Source organism: Dermatophagoides farinae, chromosome 5 (genome assembly GCF_024713945.1).
Source record: "Dermatophagoides farinae isolate YC_2012a chromosome 5, ASM2471394v1, whole genome shotgun sequence".
Taxonomy (NCBI): Eukaryota; Metazoa; Arthropoda; class Arachnida; order Sarcoptiformes; family Pyroglyphidae; genus Dermatophagoides; species Dermatophagoides farinae.
This window is the reverse complement of record NC_134681.1, coordinates 3,672,192-3,692,903: the sequence shown is the minus strand read 5'-3', so window position 1 is coordinate 3,692,903 and position 20,712 is coordinate 3,672,192. Positions and strand designations below refer to the sequence as shown.

Here is a 20,712-nt window from a genome sequence, read left to right as displayed (position 1 = left end):
AAATTGAATTCACACACACACACACACACTCGCATATGATGATATCAACGTATAAACCAGGCTTCTAGTGTGATCGATTTGAATTTAGTATGGCGAAAAGTTATCGTTGGCCCTATTCATAGATTACAAGTGTTTTTTTCGGTTGGAAAAAAATATTTTTACCGCCATATAAACACACTCTTATACCGTGGCAAGTGGTCATCGATTTACCTGATTTAATTGTCTGTTGAAAAAAAAATTTTGAAACAAACATTTAAAACATGAAAGATTTGATTGAATTAGTAAAGGCCCGACCGTTGTTGTATGATGAACAAGTCGTTCAATATAAGGATGCTGAAAGTCGACGTTTGGCATGGCAAGAAATCGCTTCGGCCATTAATCTATCAGGTAATGTTTAAAATGGATGGTGAATTCATTTTCATTAACTTTTATTCTTCACATTAATTAGCTGATGATTGTATGGACAAATGGAAATCGCTGAGAGCTCAATTCCGTTACCATTATAAAAAACGAGATAGTTTTGTTGATTGGAAATATGCACAAGACATGGCCTTTCTTGAACAACATATCCGTTGGGGACGTAAATCCATTTCATTCAATCAATCCAATGATGAGAATGGTATTATTCAACAACAAGAGAATGGCCATTATAACAAAACAGTAGCCAATTCACCTTTTTCGCCTCGACTTCGTGCTAAATCATCACAACGTGTTAGCAAAGAAGACATTGATCAAGTTTCATCTGAAAAGCCGTTATCATTAATCTGGCATCGATTGTTGGCTTACAATCAAAAAATTAATCATATTTTTGTCAGAAATTCTGGTATTTTGAAACAAAATCTTAAATCTTTGATTGGCTTTTCCATTCTGATGGTTTGCATTCTGATGATATTATTTTATTTTCATTCATTCTAATTAATGTCACCGAGGTTACTGAAACTTATCATCACTGAATTATTGTCATTTTTCATTACACCATTAACATTTCATTCCAATTTTTTTTCGTAGACAAATTCTCATGAAATTATTGAATCATTATGATAAATTTTAACCATTTAATCTATAAAAGATAAAAAAAGACTCAATTAAAACAAACAAACAAAGATTTATAAATGTTGTATGAAAGAAGAGGAATTGTCAAGTTGGCCATAATATATAGTGTTTATATTGGTCACATTTGTCGTAATTGAGCCAATCGTTTGGAAAGTTCATCCTGTTCGGACGATGCAACCGTAGATTTAGTGCCGACAGTCGTTTGACCAGCCGATGGTAATTCCATGTTCAATTCGAGGCTAATAACGAAAATGGAAAATTAAGATTATGAGGGACAAATATAGATGATGATTATCAATTACCCAGCTTCATCAGCAACTTGTTGCATCAATGAATCAACTTGATTTTCTGGCGTTGCTACCGTTGTTGAACTGCTAATGGAATTTTCCATAGTAGTAGTTTGAACATCCAGATCTTCAAATTGTTTCTCGAATTTATCCATTATTTGCGAAATTTTCTCCAAATTCATTGAACGCATAGCTGAATCCATTGCTTTAGTAACACCGGCAATTGATTGTGTTACACGTTTAGTGGTGACAGCTGTCTGTACACGTGATGCAACAGCATCGATTCTGGCCGACATTCGTAAATAATTTAATGATTGATTTTTTTGTCGAATAGCATTCTCGGCATGTATACGAGCACCTTCCATATTGCTTTTTTGTATTGCTTTTTTACATTTCAATTTTTCAACCGATTCTTCTTTCAAACATTTTTTTGAATTACGTTCCAATTCTTTAGCTGCAAATTTTAGATTGAATAAATGTTCTATATAATGAATAAAAAATTAAAAAACAATTGATGTTAACGCCTATTCCATCAATTCAATACTTGCTTTCCATCGACATGATGTTGATGATGGAATAGAAAAACTATCAATAAATAAACAACAACAAAAACAAAAAAAAACAGAACAGGAGAAAAAAAAACGGAATGACAAGTACAATGTGTAATAATCGTTAATTATTGTCGTCGAAGACTGTTGGATCCTTTATTATTACGTTCTTTCGAAGTTGATTGCAAACTTGCATTTGTCATCGTTATATCAACAATCAACAACAACAACAACAAAAACAATGAGTTTGTTACCATCATCACCATCTAGCGGTGGGATATTGAACTTTTCAAAAATTTTTTTCTTTTTTCCATAACTCAAAAAAAAATTTGAAAAAAAAATCGCTAAAACTTCTTTTCAACATGATGATTTTGTGTTTTTATGTGTATTGTAATCGAAATTCCAGAAATAAATAACTTATACTGATTGTGTACAAACAAAATTGAATGACTCTGGTCACGCACACACACACACACTGTAAAATGGATAGTATAAGATAGAGAGGTATAAATGAAATGTGTCTGTAATAGAAAACTATTGGACAAATACCGCCCACTGTTGGAACATTTGGTCCAATCAGAAAAAAAAGTTTTTTTTTTTTTGGTGTTACTAATTTTCAAACACTATACACGCACACACTTCTATGCTATATTTATGTGTGTGTATGAATGAATGTTGATCTTTCGTTTTTTTTTGTGTGTGTGTGTGTGCATGTTGATAAATGGATAAATGCGTCTTTGATGCGTTCGAATAAATATGACGCATCCGCACATTATTTTTAAGGCTGTTTTCAATTTGGGTTGGTTTGGTTTTCATTTTCAATAATAAAAATAATTATATAACGGACCCAATGCAAAAGTTTTGGTCCTTGATCAATTTTTTTTTGTTCATTTTCATTTTCAGATCAAAGATGAAGAAAAAAACTGGATTCAAACAGATAAAATAAACGGATTCGTTAACCATCTATCTATCTATCTATCTATCTGTCGGTATGGTGACCCGTCAATGTTTGTCATGATGATGATCAATATTAATCGAATCAAATTGAATCGGTTAGTTAGTTAGTCAAAGTTTATGGTAATGATCATCATCATCGTCATCATCATCATCATGGCGAAATATTTCAAACAAACAAACTATTTAAACATTCCACATATACTAACTAATTGATTTTTTTTTTCAATATTCATCGTCGAGATTTGTGGAATCTTGTGTTCTTTTTTTTCTGACAAAAAAAAACTATATAAGCTACACACACATATATACCTCATTCAATCAGACGATTTTAATTTTTTTTTTCTTCTAAATCATAATGTTCACATTACGTTTCCGTGTATCTGTGTGTGTGTGTGTGTTTCTCCATATCTTTCTTTTTTTCCAAATGCCGACAAAAATATATTGATTAATTTTGTTTGTTTGTTTGTTTTTGTTTATTTTTTTTCTGTAAAAATTTGTGAAACATTTAAAAATTTTGATTCAAATGAACACAAATGAATCGATTTGAAAGTCCATCAATCAATGCTGCTGTTGTTGCCACTATTTTGGAATCAAATAATATGGCCAATCATAATCAACATCAATATCATCAACAACAGCATCAGATCATATCAACTGGTCATAATAATAATAATAATATGTATGTTGATAATGGTCAAACATCAATCGGTCATCATCAAAATCATCAACAACAACAACAACAACAACATTCTCATCTGTCATCATTGATAGCAAATAATACAAATACGACAATTCAAAAATTATCACCACAAAGATCACCACAATCATCATCATCAACATCATTATCATCATTGTCACCTGCTAATAATAATAATAATGGTGGTGGCGGTAGCCAATATTTTCGATTAAATCATCAACAACAAAGATCTGGTTATCATGGTCAATATCAATCAACATCATCATCATCATCAACAACAACAACGACAACAACAACAACAGTGAATCATCAAACAATGAACAATTATTTTACATCAAATGATATAACCAAAATAGAACAATCAATAAGTCCAACGGATAATGGACAACAAACATCAATTGATTATAATAATAACAACAACAGTAGTAGCAACAGTAGAAATGGTCATTCATCATTTTATGATGATCCACCATCAACATCACCATCGACAACAGTGATTAAAGAATCGATAATGATTACAGATCAAACTAATAATAATAATGACCATAAATTGGATCATCATCATAATCATCAGAATCATCATCATATACAACAAGATTCTATGATGATGATTATGAATAGCGATGATGATGATGATGATGGTGGTGGTGATGATGATGGCGATGATTTTGATGATGATGATTATGATGATGATGATGATGATGATGCTGATATTGATGAATATGATGATGATAATGATAATAATTTATCAAATGTACAGACCATTTATCTATCGAATAATTGTATACTGCATAGTTATATACAAACAGATATTATGACTGCAATTAATGAACATTTTCAACGTTCATTTACATTATTATTCAATATGAAACAAACGCAATCATCATCATTCAATAATCAAAACGATGATGATGATGGTGATGGTGATGTGAATAATAATGCTGGTACGGCAACAAAATCATCACTAAATCCAAATGGTTCAAATCTATATGGTCAAAATGAAAATAAAAATATCGATGGTATGTTAATAATTAAATGTCAATCATCATCATCAATCTAGATTCTAGAATGTTAATCAATTTAAATTGATCAATTTTTTTTCAAATTCAAAGTTTATTCACATTGTTTTTTTGGTTTTTCAAAATGTTTCAAATGTCACAATATTACGTACACACACATCATGATCGAATATATATTCAAAGCCGTTCGACGAACATTGAAACCAAATCAAATTGATGTTTGGAATTTTTTTTTTCGTTTGTTTTGGTTCCATTATTCCATTTTTTGTTTGTTTGTTTTTGTTTGTTTGTTTGTTCACAAAAATATATATTGTCATCCATTCCAATTTCAATGGCTTTCCAAGAACATTGGCCCCATTGGAATTTTTTCGCATTTTTTTTTCTTTTCTTTTGTCATCATCATCATCATCGTCATCATCATTACAAATACACCGACAGAAACATGAAAGTGAAATAGAAAAAAAATTGTCAACCATGATGTTGATGACGATTATTATTATTAGTTCGGAATGTGGATAGACATTTTTATAAGCGCACACGACACACACACACACACACACACAAAATACAATTACATCGATCAAATGAAACGACAAACAACATGATGATGATGATGATACATCAAACGACGGCGACGCAAACCAAAAGTAAAAGCAAAAAGGGAAATTTTTTTTTTTTTTTTTTGGACCTATAATAAAATCACATTTGGATCGTAATATACGACGACGCCATTGCTAGAATTTGGATTTGAAAAAATTTTCAAATTAGTTTGGTTTGCTTCTGTGATGGCTAAAAATAAAAATATGACCACTTGACCCGTGACACAAGCACACAAACAAACAGCTTGTGGTCAGTGTGCAGCATCAACGAAAAAAAAAACAATGAAAATATTCATTATTTATGTGTATACTTATGGGTGGCCTGATATTCTAATTCTCCAAAAAAAAAAAAAACGGAAAATGAAAAGAAACGCTTCAATGGAAAACAACAAAGTTGACCAAAAAAAAAAAAAAAAAAAGAGAAAGAGAAAAAAATTCTGAATGACCATACATTATATTCTAAGCTCTAATCTCATTTGACCTTTTTTTCTGGTTATCTTTTTTTTTTTATTTAGCGTCTAATCTAAATGAGTTTTTTTTTCATTATCAGTATTAAAATGTTTTGAGACCTAATTCAGTGTGTGTGTGTGTGTAGAAATAAAATAATCATTTGTGCCGTTATCGAAATCACGTGCACAAAAATCGTTTTGTTTTCTCTTATCATTATCATGTTTTTTTTTCTATCTATTTTTTTCGGTTCAAAAGCAGTAACAACAACAACAACAACATCGACAGCAGCAGCAGATGGAATCTATAATGCGACCAATACAAACGATAATGGTGGAAATTTAAATAACAACGGAAATGATGATGATGATGATGATGGAAAATCTGAAAATAAAAATCATGATTTTAATTTGAAGAAAAAATCATCATTATCATCAGCATCTTCTTCGTCTTCGTCATCATCATCATCATCATCAGCTGTAGTTAGTAGTTCAACAACAATGACAAAAACTGTTAATAATAATCAAACAAAACGTTGTTGTAGTAGAAATAGTAACAATAGCAATACTACAAATGATTCTGGTCTATTAATTGGTCAGAATAATCAGAATAATAATAATCATAATCATAATCATAATAGTCCAGATTCAAATCCAAATCAATCCATGGATTCAAGATGTGATTCAAGTAATGTTGTTGGTTATAATCAAAATAAATCACAACATCAACATCAACGTCATCATAGACGTTATGAATTATGTAAACGTCGTTATTTACGACGTTTACAATTATTGCATACACCTATGATTAAACGTAAATTACCGGCATCATTTTGGAAATTTAATACAAGATTCTCTTGTTATTATTATGCTGCTGCTGCTGCTGGTATTTATCCATCATCCACCAACACCACCACCACCACCACCGCTAGTACCACTACACCCGCTACTACGTCTGGTCAATCAACGGCCGTTATTCATCATAATCCATCGATCGGTACGAATTATATTGCTTATCATTCTGGTATTCATGAATATCCGAATCGTCATAATCATCAACTTCAAATCCAACAACAACAACAACAACAGCAACCGCAATCATATGATGGTCAACATCAATCATCATATGGATCATCATCAACATCGTTAACGATGAATCATTCTTGTAGCCAATTTGAACCATCCTCATCAACACCAACAACAGCAACAGCTATGGCTATGTCTACAGATCAGATATCATCACCACCATCATATTCATTGTATTCATCATCAATCGATTATGATAATAAATCAATTAATCAGCTACATTCACATCATCATCATCCATCAACGGCTTATGCAAATGCTATGGCTGCTACAGCAGCAGCGACATCAACGAGACCATTATCATTATCAGTTTCAATGACTATAGGTGCATCAGCATCATCATCATTGTCGTCGTCGATATCGCCGACAATCACTACAACATCAACTGCGACATCGGCAATTTCCTCTGGTCAAGCATTAACGAAAACAACATTTGCATCGAATAAACCATTGGCAGCAACGGCTGCATTGGCAACATCATTAAATAATAATGATTTAACATTGGATATGTCTATACATATTTCACCCAATATAACTCTTACGGCAGCAGCAGCTGCAGCCGCAGCAGCAGCATCTCATCATCATATAATGGGTGTCAATCATCGATCAATTACATCAACGGTAGCTAGTAATAGCAATAATAATCAGAATTGTGAATCTGCAATCATTAATGATCATAATCATCATCAATCGTCATCATGCGATAATAATTCCACATCAACAGCAGCAGCAGCAGCGGCAGCTCTTTATCATCATCATCACCATTATTCACAGAATCATGGACATCATCATTCTAGTTATTTGGGTCTTTTACAATCAAGTTTCAATACCGATTCTTATTATTATCATCATCAACATCAAAACAATGGTAAATCATCATCATTTGCATCTACAGCATCACCAACAATTTCCAATAATCATCCCCAATCATCATTGTCATCATCATCCACTACTAATTTGGTTAATCCAATGATTACCAATGATCATCATCATCATTATACTGGGGCATCACAATCATATGCTACTAGTCTTTATCCTCAAACAGTATCAACACCATCACCAGCACCACCAGCACCACCACCACCACCACCGCCATCATCATTATTATCAACGGCACCAATTCCTGTTACGAATTCTGTAGCCACTATTGGTACAAGTACTGATGCCTGGGGCCGATATCATCATCATCATGCTTCATCTGCACATTATCCAACATCATTTACACAAATGATGGTCCAAATGCAACAGCAGCAACAACAACACCACCACCACCAACAACAGCAGCAACATACAGGACATTATACATATCCACATCATCGTTCAGCTAGTTCATATTATGGTACCGAACAATATCAACATGGTCATAATCATGAAATAATGGACATGACTTCTACTTCTAATTCAGCTACTTCATCATATCCACTTATAAATGAAAATCCTTTATTATCTGAATCTTGTTCAATGATGGATTCCGCTTCCACGATTCCACAATCATCATCATCATCATTGGTTACGAATTATCCATCATATCATAATCAATCCAACTCAATTGGTCATAATTCTGGTCAACATCATCATCTTCATCAGCAGCAGCAACAGCAGCAGCAGCTCGATCAAACAGAATTATCCAATAATTTTGTCTCACAACATGATCATAATCCTCATTCTCATTATCATCATCATCAACAACAACAACAACAACAGCAACAACAAACACAACATTCAGCATTTACAGCATCAACACCATTTATTGCAATGGCCGCTGCTGTACGAAGTTATCATGATGTATTCAATAACAACAACAATAATAATCATTCATCAATTGACCATTGTCCATTGCCATTATCATCATCATCAACTACTATAACAACCACCACCAACGATACATCTACTACATCAGTTTCTACAACATCGGCAACAACAGCAACGGCCAATGGTTGATGACATCATCAGCAATATTAATTTTTTGACATTAAATTATTATTAACACTTTATATTCTTCAACTAATCATTTATCACATTTGAAGAGAAAGAGAGAAGCACACAGTCAATATATTAATAAATAACAAAGTGTTGACACGTGACCATCCCATTATTATAAAACACACGTGACCTTTATTAACATGTAAATAATATTGTGAAAATTAATTTCATTCCAATATATTCTCTATGATATGAATTTTTTTTCCATCATTAACACCATGAAAAACGTATTAATGAATTTGTAATTTGAAATTGCCAATAATAATGATGACCAACCATTGATTGTAATTGAGAAAAAAAAACAGAAAGAATCCATATGAATGAATCTTTTGCCGTTTTTCATTTTTTTTTCGCTAATGAAATTAATTGAATAAAATTCATATAATAATAAATTATCAAATTATGGTTTTTGGTCTGTTTTTTTGTTTGTTTGTTTGTTTGTTGGGTTACAAACCAATGAAACCCATTTGGTTACTTGCACGTGCACGTGTTCAGTAATGTTGGATATATTGAAATTGTTGCCGCTAAGCTTTTACACCTGCATCATAATCATTTTTTTTTTATTTTTAGTTTTGTGAACATAGAATGGTCTGCTGAAATTGAAATTGTTTTTTTTCGTTCTCTCTTTTTCTTTTTTTTGTTGTATTGATGATTGATTCGTCGAGCTTATCATCATCATCATAAATGATGATTGTTCCATATTTTGACTATTTTTATCCATATAATATTTGATTGTTTTTTGTTTTGTTTTGTTTTTTACCGTTTTTTTAATACTATTTTCACATTTGACTTTGAATCGAATTAATTTTTTCTGGATCAACGGGCCCCTTTTTTCTGGTCGGTCGGTCGGTTTGTTGATATCCTGACATTCATTGTTTGTGTGTGTGTGTGTGTGTGTGTACGTAATCGATAATCGGAATCCAAACGCATGTAATTGGCCCGTTTTTCTTTCTTTTCTATATAAGCAGAATATGTACGTATGCATTGTTTGAAAAGAAATCAATTTGCCGAGAATCAAATTGAGTGGATTATTTGTCATGATGATGATGATGATGATGATGAGTGTATGTGATATATGTTTAGCTCGAAACGAATCATCATTATCGGCTTTGCATTTGGAGAGAGAGAGAGAGAGAGAAATTCAAAATCCAGTCAAATAGAAAACATTAGAATTATTTTTTTTTGTATTGTTCTTATTATATAATATTTCAGGCAACAACAACCAAAAAAAAAAAAAATGTGAATGTTTGGATGTTAATGTGTTTGTGTGACAAGCAACAACAACAGCAACAGTATTATGTGACGACGATTATGTCCACATGAATGATTCACAGTGAATGTTGTTTATTCATTTTGAAAGAATCCAATTATTATTATTATTATTCATCACTCGATTATTCAATCTTGCATTCACATTCTATCATCGTCATCATCATCATCATGTTGTTGTTGTTGTTGTTCGGGTTGTTTGGGTTGTTGATGATGACAATGATGATGAAAACAAACTTTTTTTTTCTCATTCAAATATATTGTATGTGTGTGTGTGTAAATGTAATAATCGATTTTTGTGTGTGTACCGTAAAATTTGCCCGTTTTTATTTCGATGATGATGATGATGATGATGAAAGTTATATGAATGCATAAAGGCATGCATGCATATGTTCCAATCATTTCATTTCATTTTTTTGGTGGTGGTAGTGATGATGATGATGGTTATTTATATATATGCGTCCCGGGTAACCCGGTATCCTGGATCAATTGATGTGTATGCATGTGTGTGTGCTATTCTGATGCACGTGCATATTTTTTTTCATTGACCTCTCTTTCTCTATGTTTTTTTTTCTACACAAACACGTGCAATATCATCATCAAACATTTTAAGGCGTTTTTAATTAAAAATTTAAAAAAAAAAATTTTCATTCAAATTCTGATGATTTAATGGTCATCCACTAGATGACAGCTCTTGTATCATTATCTTCATAATCATTAATTAAAGTTCAGAAAAATGAATGAATTGTGAAATATTGAGCCAATTTTTTTTCCTCTATACTTAGTCATGATGATGATCAACTCGTCGTCGTCGTCGTCGTCTTGGCGTTCGGGTCGTCGTCGTTGGTTCGACGGTATAAGCTTTGTATAACAACAGAAAACAACAAAACAGTCATCCAACCACTCTGGTTATGTGAATTGAAGTGTGTGTGTGTGTGTTTGTATGTTGGTGTTATTGTTTGTTGCTGAGCAACCAAATACGAAGACGACGACAACGGCCCATCCATTCACAATATGACCTATGATTATTATCAACAACAACAACAACAACAACGACGACGACGACGATGAATGAATGATATAACCAGTGTTTCTAATCAAAAGATATGATGACCGATTATCATCAAAAGATGATAATTATGATGATGGTGGTGGTGGTAGTAGTGGTGGTGGTATGAAAATATTTTTTTTCAGCCATAATCTTGAAAAAAAACCCGAAGAATGATGATTATGAACATCACGACCAATGGATCATCATTTCTTCTATAAATTCAATTAACCATTATGTGTGTATGTGATTATATACAAAAATCACCGTATATTTCGAAAAATTTTGGTGGCCTAAAACTCTGTTTTTCATTTTTTTCCCCGTTTTGATCTCCAAAAAAAGATGCACACACACACACACACACAATAAGATTCACAATAATGATACTCTCTTTTGTTCAGTTCAATATCATTCATTCATTTTCATTAACTAAATCTTAATACAAACGATGAATAACAACAAACAAACGAACATCATCAAATGGACTGGACAAGACCACCACCACCACCATCACCACCACCACCGCCATCATGATCAGGATGATGATCAGATCAATAATGACGATCATCATTTATTTTGAACATTTCTTTGATCATAATTTCAATAACAACAACAACAACTACATTCATTCATGATCATCATCATCATCCTGATCATCATCAACATTGAATTCAATTTCAAGTTTCGAATGTGTGTGTGTGTGTTGGTGTATTTTTTTTCTATATATGTAAGATATATCAATCAGTTGTGAAAGCAAAAAAAAAACAAAGACAAAAAAAAAGAAAAAGAAAACTTTGCGTTGGCTGATTTTTTTTTTTTACTTTACATTTGTTTTGAATTGGATTTTTTCTCTCGATTTTTTTTTTTTTTTTTTGAAATCAAAATTAATGATTGTACAACGGGGTAAAAAATGACGACGATGATGATTACCACATTTGGTCGATATTATCATCACGATGATGATGATGATGATGATTGAATCTTGATGATATGGCCAAATTGTGATAGTTTGTGTTTGTGCATCTTGATTTTTTCTTCATTTTCGGTTCATTTTTGCTTTTTCTATGTCTGTGTCTGTGTGTGTGTGTGTTTGTTTTTGATTTTCCAAATACTTGTTTCTGTGTGTGTATGTTTTTTGTTTTTTCTCTGGTTTTTGTGTCATTCGTTCATTATTTATTTATTTTTCAGAGTTGTGATATTTTTTTTTCTCTGTTTTTTTTAATTTATTCAATTGCCGCCACCGATATGCTCATGTTGCCTTTTAATTTTGCTTTGTTCTCGATTGTCAGCCATAAATATATTGCTGTTGTGATGGTGGTGGTGGTGGTGGTGGCGGCAGCGGCGTGATCAATTCAATGGAAATGACTCATTCATCAAATAAAATGAATTGAAAAAGTTTTTTGTTTTGTTTTTTGCTTTGTGTTTATTTCGGTTGTTTCATTGTTGAATCACCAAAAAAAAAAAAAAAAAAAATGTTACCAATAACACCTGTATCGGCTGCTACAATTTTAGCTGGAAATAGCAATAATTCTAATAATAATAATAATATTGTGATCAATAATCGATCATCATCATCCATCATTAATGATAAAAGTGATATTTATAATCATCATCATCATCCACATTATCAGAATTATCATCGACAGCAACAACAACAACTTGAAAATCATAATGATAAAGTTGAACGTTATCTACATTATTGTCGTCAATTACAACAACAACAACAAGATGAATCAATCGATGTTGATCGATCGGATTCTAATGAATCTATAAATGGGTTGTGTTCGAATTTAAAAAATATTGAAAAATCATTGCCACCTTTATCCATCAGCAGCAGCAGCAATGGTAATAAGATTTGTCAAAAATCAATCCAGAATAATATTGTTTCACATATTGATGATGATTCTGGTGATAATGGAACATTCCTATTGGATTCGTGGCTAGAGAATAAATTACAAACAAGTTTTAAACAATTGAATTCAATATTACGAAATGATTGCCATCATCATCATGATGAATGTTGTGAAATATTTTTCCTACATCATCATAATGATGATAGCCAACAAGAACTACAACAACAACAATCACAGAAAATCAATCAAACACTAGTGGACAATGGTGGACATGATACTGGCAAAATTGATTCAAAACCAGTAAATAATGATCCACTGTCAAATAATAGTTTTACCAAATGGCAAAAAGAAAATCTTGACAAATGTATTGAGCGATTAGAAAGGATCATTTCCAATTTCAATTCCGTTTGCGTTGATGATGATGATTCAAGCATATGTTGTATAATATTAACACGACCAAATAATGAATTACGATCAAATGATAATGATAATAATAATCTAATCTATGTTTATCCACCGATAGAATCGGTAAATAATGATCTTCATCATCAATGTGATCAATCATCATCATCATCATCATCATCATCAACGTGGCCAAAAACATTACCTATGAACAAAAATAGTAGCTCTCCAAATAGTCGATTAACCCGTTTGAGTGGTATGTTTGTCACGTTATTCGATGTAATGATAAAACTTGAACAACAACAACAACAACAACGGCAACAAACAACTAGTCATTCAATGGATAATAATATTCTATCCATATCTAGTTTACAATTATCCGGTATTGATGATTATAACCAATTCAATGATATTATGTCTGAATATCGGATTAGTTTCATAATTGAAAATGATAATAATAATGATGATGATGATGATGATAATGAACCAATTATAATGGCCATTGCAATGCCTATTAATCGTTTTGATTTGAATAATGTGCGTGCAATGGCACAATTAATATATGATTCAATGAGAATTTTATTTGGTTCAATTCGTGCTACGTTTTCAAATAATCATCATCATTATTGTCATCAAAATCAACAACAGCATTCCAATTCAATCTTTGATTATTTAAATAAAATTTTTATCACTATGAATACGATGCTTAAATTATCATCATCATCATTATCGAATAATAATTGCCACAATTTAACTATCGATTCATTACAATTATCAGGAACATTTCCAATGCATAATCAATCAAATGATGCAACATTATTACCATTACAACATCTTTTCATAAATGAAACAACAACCATGACTATATCGAATGTTTGTAAATATCTTAATGATTATGATTCACTAGATTGGATCGATGAAAGTATTCAATTCTATAAAGATGGTAATGATATTGAACAAGCATTAAGTGAACATTTTGCCCGCTGCCTTGTATCTATCGATGACCCGAATCATCTTGTTGGACCAAACATATTACCACCATTACAGCAACCTTCATCATCATCATCATCGTTGTTGTTGTTGGATAATAATCACATCTTTGATTTATTAGAACTTGAATTAACTTTTTTCACTGTGATTGGTAGCTGTCTATTCTATAGAGGTTGTCTGGTTAAATCTCATTTACCAAATTATTGTTTATCGATTATTCATCGTTATCTTTATACACGTGCAATACATGCATTGGCTAGCCATGGTCATTATCATTTGGTACATTTTATCCGGTTTCATCATCCAACCATCATTGATAAACAATGGAAATCATCACCATCATCGAATGGCAAACAAACGGATTTATTTCTACTCATATTAGGTCATGGCCATCTTATTCATTGTACCATCATACAAGTTTATCGATTTGATCGATCAGCTGATTCGATGAACATTAGATTTTTTGATAAATATAGTGGTGAACAGAAAACAAAATCCAATCCATCATCTTCTATTATGGAACAAAATAATGATTATCAACAACAACGACAACAATTACAATTACCATCATCATTTGCATTTTATGTTTTTATCAAAGAATCTTATCGTCTTTTAAATTTTTATCTACATCGATTTGCTATTGATGAACAGCTTGAATATTCATTTAAAATGACTAGATATTTGAATCAATCATATTTAATGAATTTTTTCGATAAAACATTTACTAGTCAAATTAATGATAATAAATGGCTAAATAGATTGAATCCATTCAACAAACTAATGAATCGTTTATCCAAACAAGGTAAGTACAATTTTCGTATTTCAAAATGATTAATGATTTAAAATCATCATTTTTTTTTTTTTTTTTTGATTGTACTAGATAATAACAAAAATGAATCATTCAACACACGATTCGATACGATAATGAATCGAGAATCGGAGGATAATGATGAATATATTGACAAATTAACGGCTTTACGGCGGTCATCACGTAGTGGTAGCCATCATTCAGCCTATTCAATGAATCCAAGCATTGCTGAATCACTATTATCCAATGGATCTTTGTATAGTCAATCGACCATTCATTCTATTACATCGACTATTGCATCGTCATCGTCATCATCATCATTATTATTTGATCATCAAATTCATTCACCATCATCATCAATCAATGATAAACGATCATTTTGGCCTTGTGAACATTTACCTGATACATTTATTTGTTATTTGAATATTGAACATGATTTTGAAACATTTTATGGGCCAATTCTTAACAGTAGTGACAATGATACTGGCCAACAGCAGCAATTATGGCTAATTAATTTAATGTCAGAATTATATTTACGAATCAATCAATTACGAGAACATTTACAATCAATGTGTAATGTTGAAATGAAACGTCGACAACGATTACGAAAATCATCACCGATGATGATCAATGCCATTGGCGATGATAATCAAAACGATAGCCATAAAATGACTACAGTAAAAACAGCAAAAACAATCATTTTTCATTACGATTCAAATGGCCAACCAATAGTAGCGGCAACAAAAGATGGACAACAACAACAACAATTAAATCATCATTTACAGATGCGTATATTGATTATTGGTCATTGTCACATGGATTATCAATCATCCGAAGATCATGATCAAATTATTGATGAATTTTATTCATGTTTTCGATTGAAAAATCAACCGACGAATGCACAACAAACATCCGAAAACGAATCATCATCATCATTTTCATTTGGTAAATTAATTTTCGGTGATGATTCAGATCAAAATCGACAAAAATCATATCAAATTGAACAATCGGATATGATATGGATGGATATTGATCGATTGATAAATAATATACGTATTGAGAATCGATATCAACGATAAAAAAAAACAATACTCAAACTAGTTTATTCGTTCAAATTTGCACTAATATTTGTTGTTTTTAATTTGTGATTTCTCAATCAATCAAAATCTAAATCAAAAATAAAAAATAAAACGCGTGTTTGTTTATATCTAAATTTCATTTTGGTCATTTCTTTTTTACATAAAATCAAAACAAAAATTCACACATTTAAATTATTAGATTTGACCTTCAAAAACACACTGACACACACACACTGTAATCAAGACACACCTAATTAAGGAATTTAATTCACTGTGTCATTGATGATAATTTCTCAATCAATCGATTGATCGATCCATCGAATGGATCAAAAGTGAAATTTGAATTTTTAGCCATTCAAAATTATTATATGATTCAAATTACAAAGAAGAAGAAAAATAAAAACAAACGAAATATATAAAAAAAAACTTATCAAAATGAAAAACGCCCAGCTGATTTTGTTGTTGTGTGGTCATAAAAAAAAAATTTCCTTCTTTTTCTGGTGAAAAAAAAACAAAAAGAAAATTCGAAACCAGAAATAAAAGTGAAAATTTTTTTTTATGGCGCCACATTATGATTATTTTAATTGATTGATTGGCAATCGATTTCTGTGCTTTTTTCGTATCGAAAACAACAACAAAAAAAAACAAAACAAAAGCAACGAAAATCGTCACATTCCTTTTTTTTCGTACAACCTTGAAAATCAAAACTATTGGCTAAAATACAATTGGAATTGGAATTGAAGAAAAAAAAATTGGATCATGATGATGTTCAATTTGAAATCAAAACAAAATATGCGATTTAATTGTCCTTGACAGCGGGCAATAGTGTTGTTCATTTATTCATTCATTGCAATCTATCGATCGATCGATGGATGGATAGATCGATCAATCAATCGATTTGAAATTCATGCATTTATATGACGCCCTGACCATAAACTGCAGCTGTGACAAACAACAAAAATTTTTTTTTTTTTTTTTTTTTTGATTCACAAATTTACAAATATGATAATGATGATGAAATGAAGGAAAGAAAAATGTATCGTTTTCTTCGTTTTTTTGTTTTGTTTATTCGTTCATCTATTAAATAAATAATTCATTAGAGTTGATTTCATTGATCAATCAAAATGATTTTTTCTTCTGCGTCCACTACAACGAATTAGATCATCATCATTTATGATGGATGATGATTGTTGACACCTATTTTCATCGAAACAGCTCAGCTGTTTTTTTTTGTTTTTATTTTGTTTTGTTTTACTTGAATAAATGACACGTGTAAACAGACACACGCGTACACATAGATGATCAATGCAAATCATATTTAGATTTAATCAGATTTAATTTTTTTTCAGGTCAATACACTGCTGTTGCTGCTTTGGATCATCATAAACAATTTATTAGTGGCTGATGTTTGATGCTCGATTTGATTTGATTCAATTTGATAATTTTTTTTCTGTTTTGTTATCCAAATCTGTTCTGTGAATTTCATACGAAAAAAAAGGTGGAATGACAACAAAATTGGAGAAATTCCATTGATCATCAATGATCAAATTGACATTGATAGTTTCCATGTGTGTGTGTGTGTGTGTGTGTGTTGTGTGTTTGCCATGATTATGTGATGCATGTTGTTGTTGTTTTTTTATTTTCGTTGTTTTATTTGTTCCAGAAACAACTTTACATACATGATTTAAACAATAGAAAATAAGGTTCCTTGTTGTTGCTGTTATTATTATTATTATTGTTGATGATGATCATGACGATGATTTTTATTTTTTTTATTTTCATTAAGTTCATGAACCAAAAAACTTGCTTATTGCTTTGTCTGTGTGTGTGTGTGCGTTTGTGGATTATCATCATTATCATGATGATGATGATGATTATCATGACGATTGGCTATAATGATAACATTCATTCTATCCCATTCTATTCATTGTAAAAGAATTGTGTGTGTGTGGTGTGTGTGTGTGTGAATAAAAACCTTGACACTGTGTCACACTAAAATGAAATTTTTTTTGTTTTTTTTTTCATTTGTTGAAAATGAAGAAGATGGATATAATTTACATGATGATGATGATGATGATGATGATTACCATGGGGTCTGATGATGATGGCCAATGGTAATCGAAAACAGATAGATGACAAATTGATTAAATTTCTATCAACAACAAGTGGACAGTTTTTATTCTTGTTTTTTAATTTAAAATTGAAACAAAAAAAATAATAATAATTATAAATGATGAATATATAATTATGATCGAATAATAAATATGAATGGTTGTGATAATAATCATACAAATCATCATGGTCAATATCGTGATTTTGATTTTGATTTTGATCAAATTTTTTTTTATGGCAAATATTGTTTATTGTTTGGTGATTATATGTGGTTTTTTTTCGATGATAACATCATTTATGAATGAGTGAATAATAAAGACTGATGATGAATGATAATCCCAGAAAAATAAAAATACGATTACCACCGTCGTATCATAAACATAGACAACGACGAAAGAAACAAATGTTTTTGCCAATTCATTAGATCATTCAAATGTGTGTGTGTGTGTGTGTGTGTATACATGTCTTATCGTCCATCTTTTTTATTTCTTGTCTATGAAAATAAAAAAAAATGCCCAATCTTTTGGAATGATTAAATTGAACACCATTTCAAACACGTGTTTTATTAAGAATTTTTTCTCTCTCTCTCTCTTTCTATACATGTTCATCGTGTGTGTGTGTAGTCTATAGAAGCAATGAACAACAAAAAAAATTGATTTGAGGTCAACTGTTTGACACTTTCACTTTTGTTTTTTTTTTTGTTTTTTGTTTTTGTTTTTCATGAACTCACCATGAAAAAAAAAACATAAACAACACAATAAGATTGAGAAAAGAGAGAGAGAGAGATTTATTGGATAAATATAGCCGGAATCCAAATTGTTGTTGTTTTTTTTCCTTATTATGAAAATACAAAAAAAAAACGGTTAAACCGATTAATCCATCACCAGTTTCTAGATAATTGAATCGACCTAATTTTTATTAAATTGATGACAATTGGTTAATTATTACCAATAAGCTCAAACAAAAAAAAATTTAAAATTTTAACCACAAAGCAGATTTGATCAGTTTGATCATTGTTGACATACCTGTTACAATTGCCAACGACAACAATTCAATTTTATTCATATAAGGCGCTGCTTTTTTCTTTTTTTTTCTTTTGGATTGATTGATTGCAATTCTCTCCCCAATTTGGATGAATAAAATAGACCGGATGGAATGAAATGAAAGAAAAAAAAACACGAAAACATGAAATTTATTTAATCAATGAGATTTGACCATATCACCACACACACACACACACACACACACGCATATAGACATTTTTTTTCACTTCTCCAATTCATTCATTGACTTTTATTACATTGTATTTAGACCTTGATTATTGATCAAAAAAAAAAAAAAAAAAATGAGCGTAGGACCAAATACATATCGATATATAATAAATAGGGCGCGACAACAATCCACAATGTGTGATCCAAATGATGGCGATGATATTGCAATTTTAGTTATTCATCAATGAAGAAATAAAATTACTACTAACACAGCAACAACAGTAGTATGAAACTGTTGTTGTTGTTGTTACTGTTATTGTTGTCATCATCGATCAATCATCAAATCAGAAAAAAAGCTGTCATTCGAAAAATGAACAAATGACGACCACCACCACCAAAAAGAATGCCAATTTAACAATTGCCCAGTAATTCAATGAATGGAAATGGAATTGTTAAAATGAAAAAAAAAGAAAATAATCTTTCGATGAAAACAAAAATTGGACACAAATCTCAAAATGAATGAAAATGAGAACAATTAATATATGATAATGATAATGATGATGATGATTGGTGACACCCATCATAATAGACACATCGATGATGGTCAATGAAACATTATGTATACATGGTCAATGAAAAGGTGGAAACCCACCCAAAAACAAAACAGAAAAATAATCAAAATCAATGCTAAAATATGCTGCTGCTGCTGCTGTTGCTGCTAATCAAATCGAATTGTTTAATGTTGTCAAATATACACACACACACACACACACACGAAAAAAATAAAATTATAAATCCAACAGGTGGTTGTTGATTGTGTGATTTACAATTGGCTCTCCATTTTTTTTTTTTTTTTTTGATTATTCATATAATGTGTGTGTGTGCGTGTTTGTGATCAATGTAATAGATTGGCCACCATTGTTAATCTTTATAATGTTTTTGTTTTTATTTTCGTTTCTTTCTATTTGTTGAGATTTGATTCAATTCAATCAAAATGCAAAAGTAAAGAATAGTATTGACACGCCATGACCATGATGTCAATAATAGCATTATAATTGCCCTATAATTATAACATTCATTTGAAAAAAAAATAAACACACACGGACACACACACAACATGGACACAATCTCATTATTTTGCGTCTATTTTTTTTCATTTATCTATAAACGGAATTGTACATTAAAAATAATAAAGGTAAATGATGATGTTATGATGATAAAAATGTCTGTCTTTCTTTGTCATTATTTTTTCATTTTCATTCAGT

The 20,712-nt window shown here is 30.8% G+C and overlaps 4 protein-coding genes across 6 annotated transcripts; 3 read left to right on the top strand and 1 right to left on the bottom strand.

Annotated features, from left to right (window-relative positions):
• The first annotated feature begins 130 nt into the window (after positions 1-130).
• LOC124498687 (uncharacterized) lies at positions 131-1,001 on the top strand. Its single transcript, XM_047062477.2, has 2 exons — positions 131-387; positions 449-1,001. The coding sequence occupies exons 1-2, from the start codon at positions 261-263 to the stop codon at positions 913-915; spliced, it is 594 nt and encodes a 197-aa protein (XP_046918433.2). The 5' UTR covers positions 131-260; the 3' UTR covers positions 916-1,001.
• A 44-nt stretch (positions 1,002-1,045) lies between these two features.
• Positions 1,046-2,122, bottom strand: Chmp1 (charged multivesicular body protein 1). Its single transcript, XM_047062473.2, has 3 exons — positions 1,889-2,122; positions 1,356-1,821; positions 1,046-1,292 (listed from the first exon to the last, which is right to left on the bottom strand). Exons 1-3 carry the CDS (start codon positions 1,899-1,901, stop codon positions 1,172-1,174), a joined length of 600 nt encoding a protein of 199 aa, XP_046918429.1. The 5' UTR covers positions 1,902-2,122; the 3' UTR covers positions 1,046-1,171.
• Positions 2,123-3,245: 1,123 nt separating this feature from the next.
• LOC124499394 (uncharacterized) lies at positions 3,246-8,981 on the top strand. Of its 2 annotated transcripts, none has more exons than XM_075731493.1 (2): positions 3,246-4,561; positions 5,866-8,981. In XM_075731493.1, the coding sequence occupies exons 1-2, from the start codon at positions 3,379-3,381 to the stop codon at positions 8,631-8,633; spliced, it is 3,951 nt and encodes a 1,316-aa protein (XP_075587608.1). In that variant the 5' UTR covers positions 3,246-3,378; the 3' UTR covers positions 8,634-8,981. The 2 variants fall into 2 exon arrangements, with proteins under 2 accessions (XP_075587608.1, XP_075587609.1); XM_075731494.1 differs by having other exon boundaries at positions 4,033-4,561; positions 5,869-8,981.
• A 1,881-nt stretch (positions 8,982-10,862) lies between these two features.
• LOC124499397 (uncharacterized) lies at positions 10,863-16,258 on the top strand. Of its 2 annotated transcripts, none has more exons than XM_075731555.1 (3): positions 10,863-11,719; positions 12,282-15,039; positions 15,118-16,258. In XM_075731555.1, the coding sequence occupies exons 2-3, from the start codon at positions 12,465-12,467 to the stop codon at positions 16,122-16,124; spliced, it is 3,582 nt and encodes a 1,193-aa protein (XP_075587670.1). In that variant the 5' UTR covers positions 10,863-11,719; positions 12,282-12,464; the 3' UTR covers positions 16,125-16,258. The 2 variants fall into 2 exon arrangements, with proteins under 2 accessions (XP_075587670.1, XP_075587669.1); XM_075731554.1 differs by having other exon boundaries at positions 10,863-12,005; positions 12,181-15,039.
• The last annotated feature ends 4,454 nt before the right edge of the window (positions 16,259-20,712 follow it).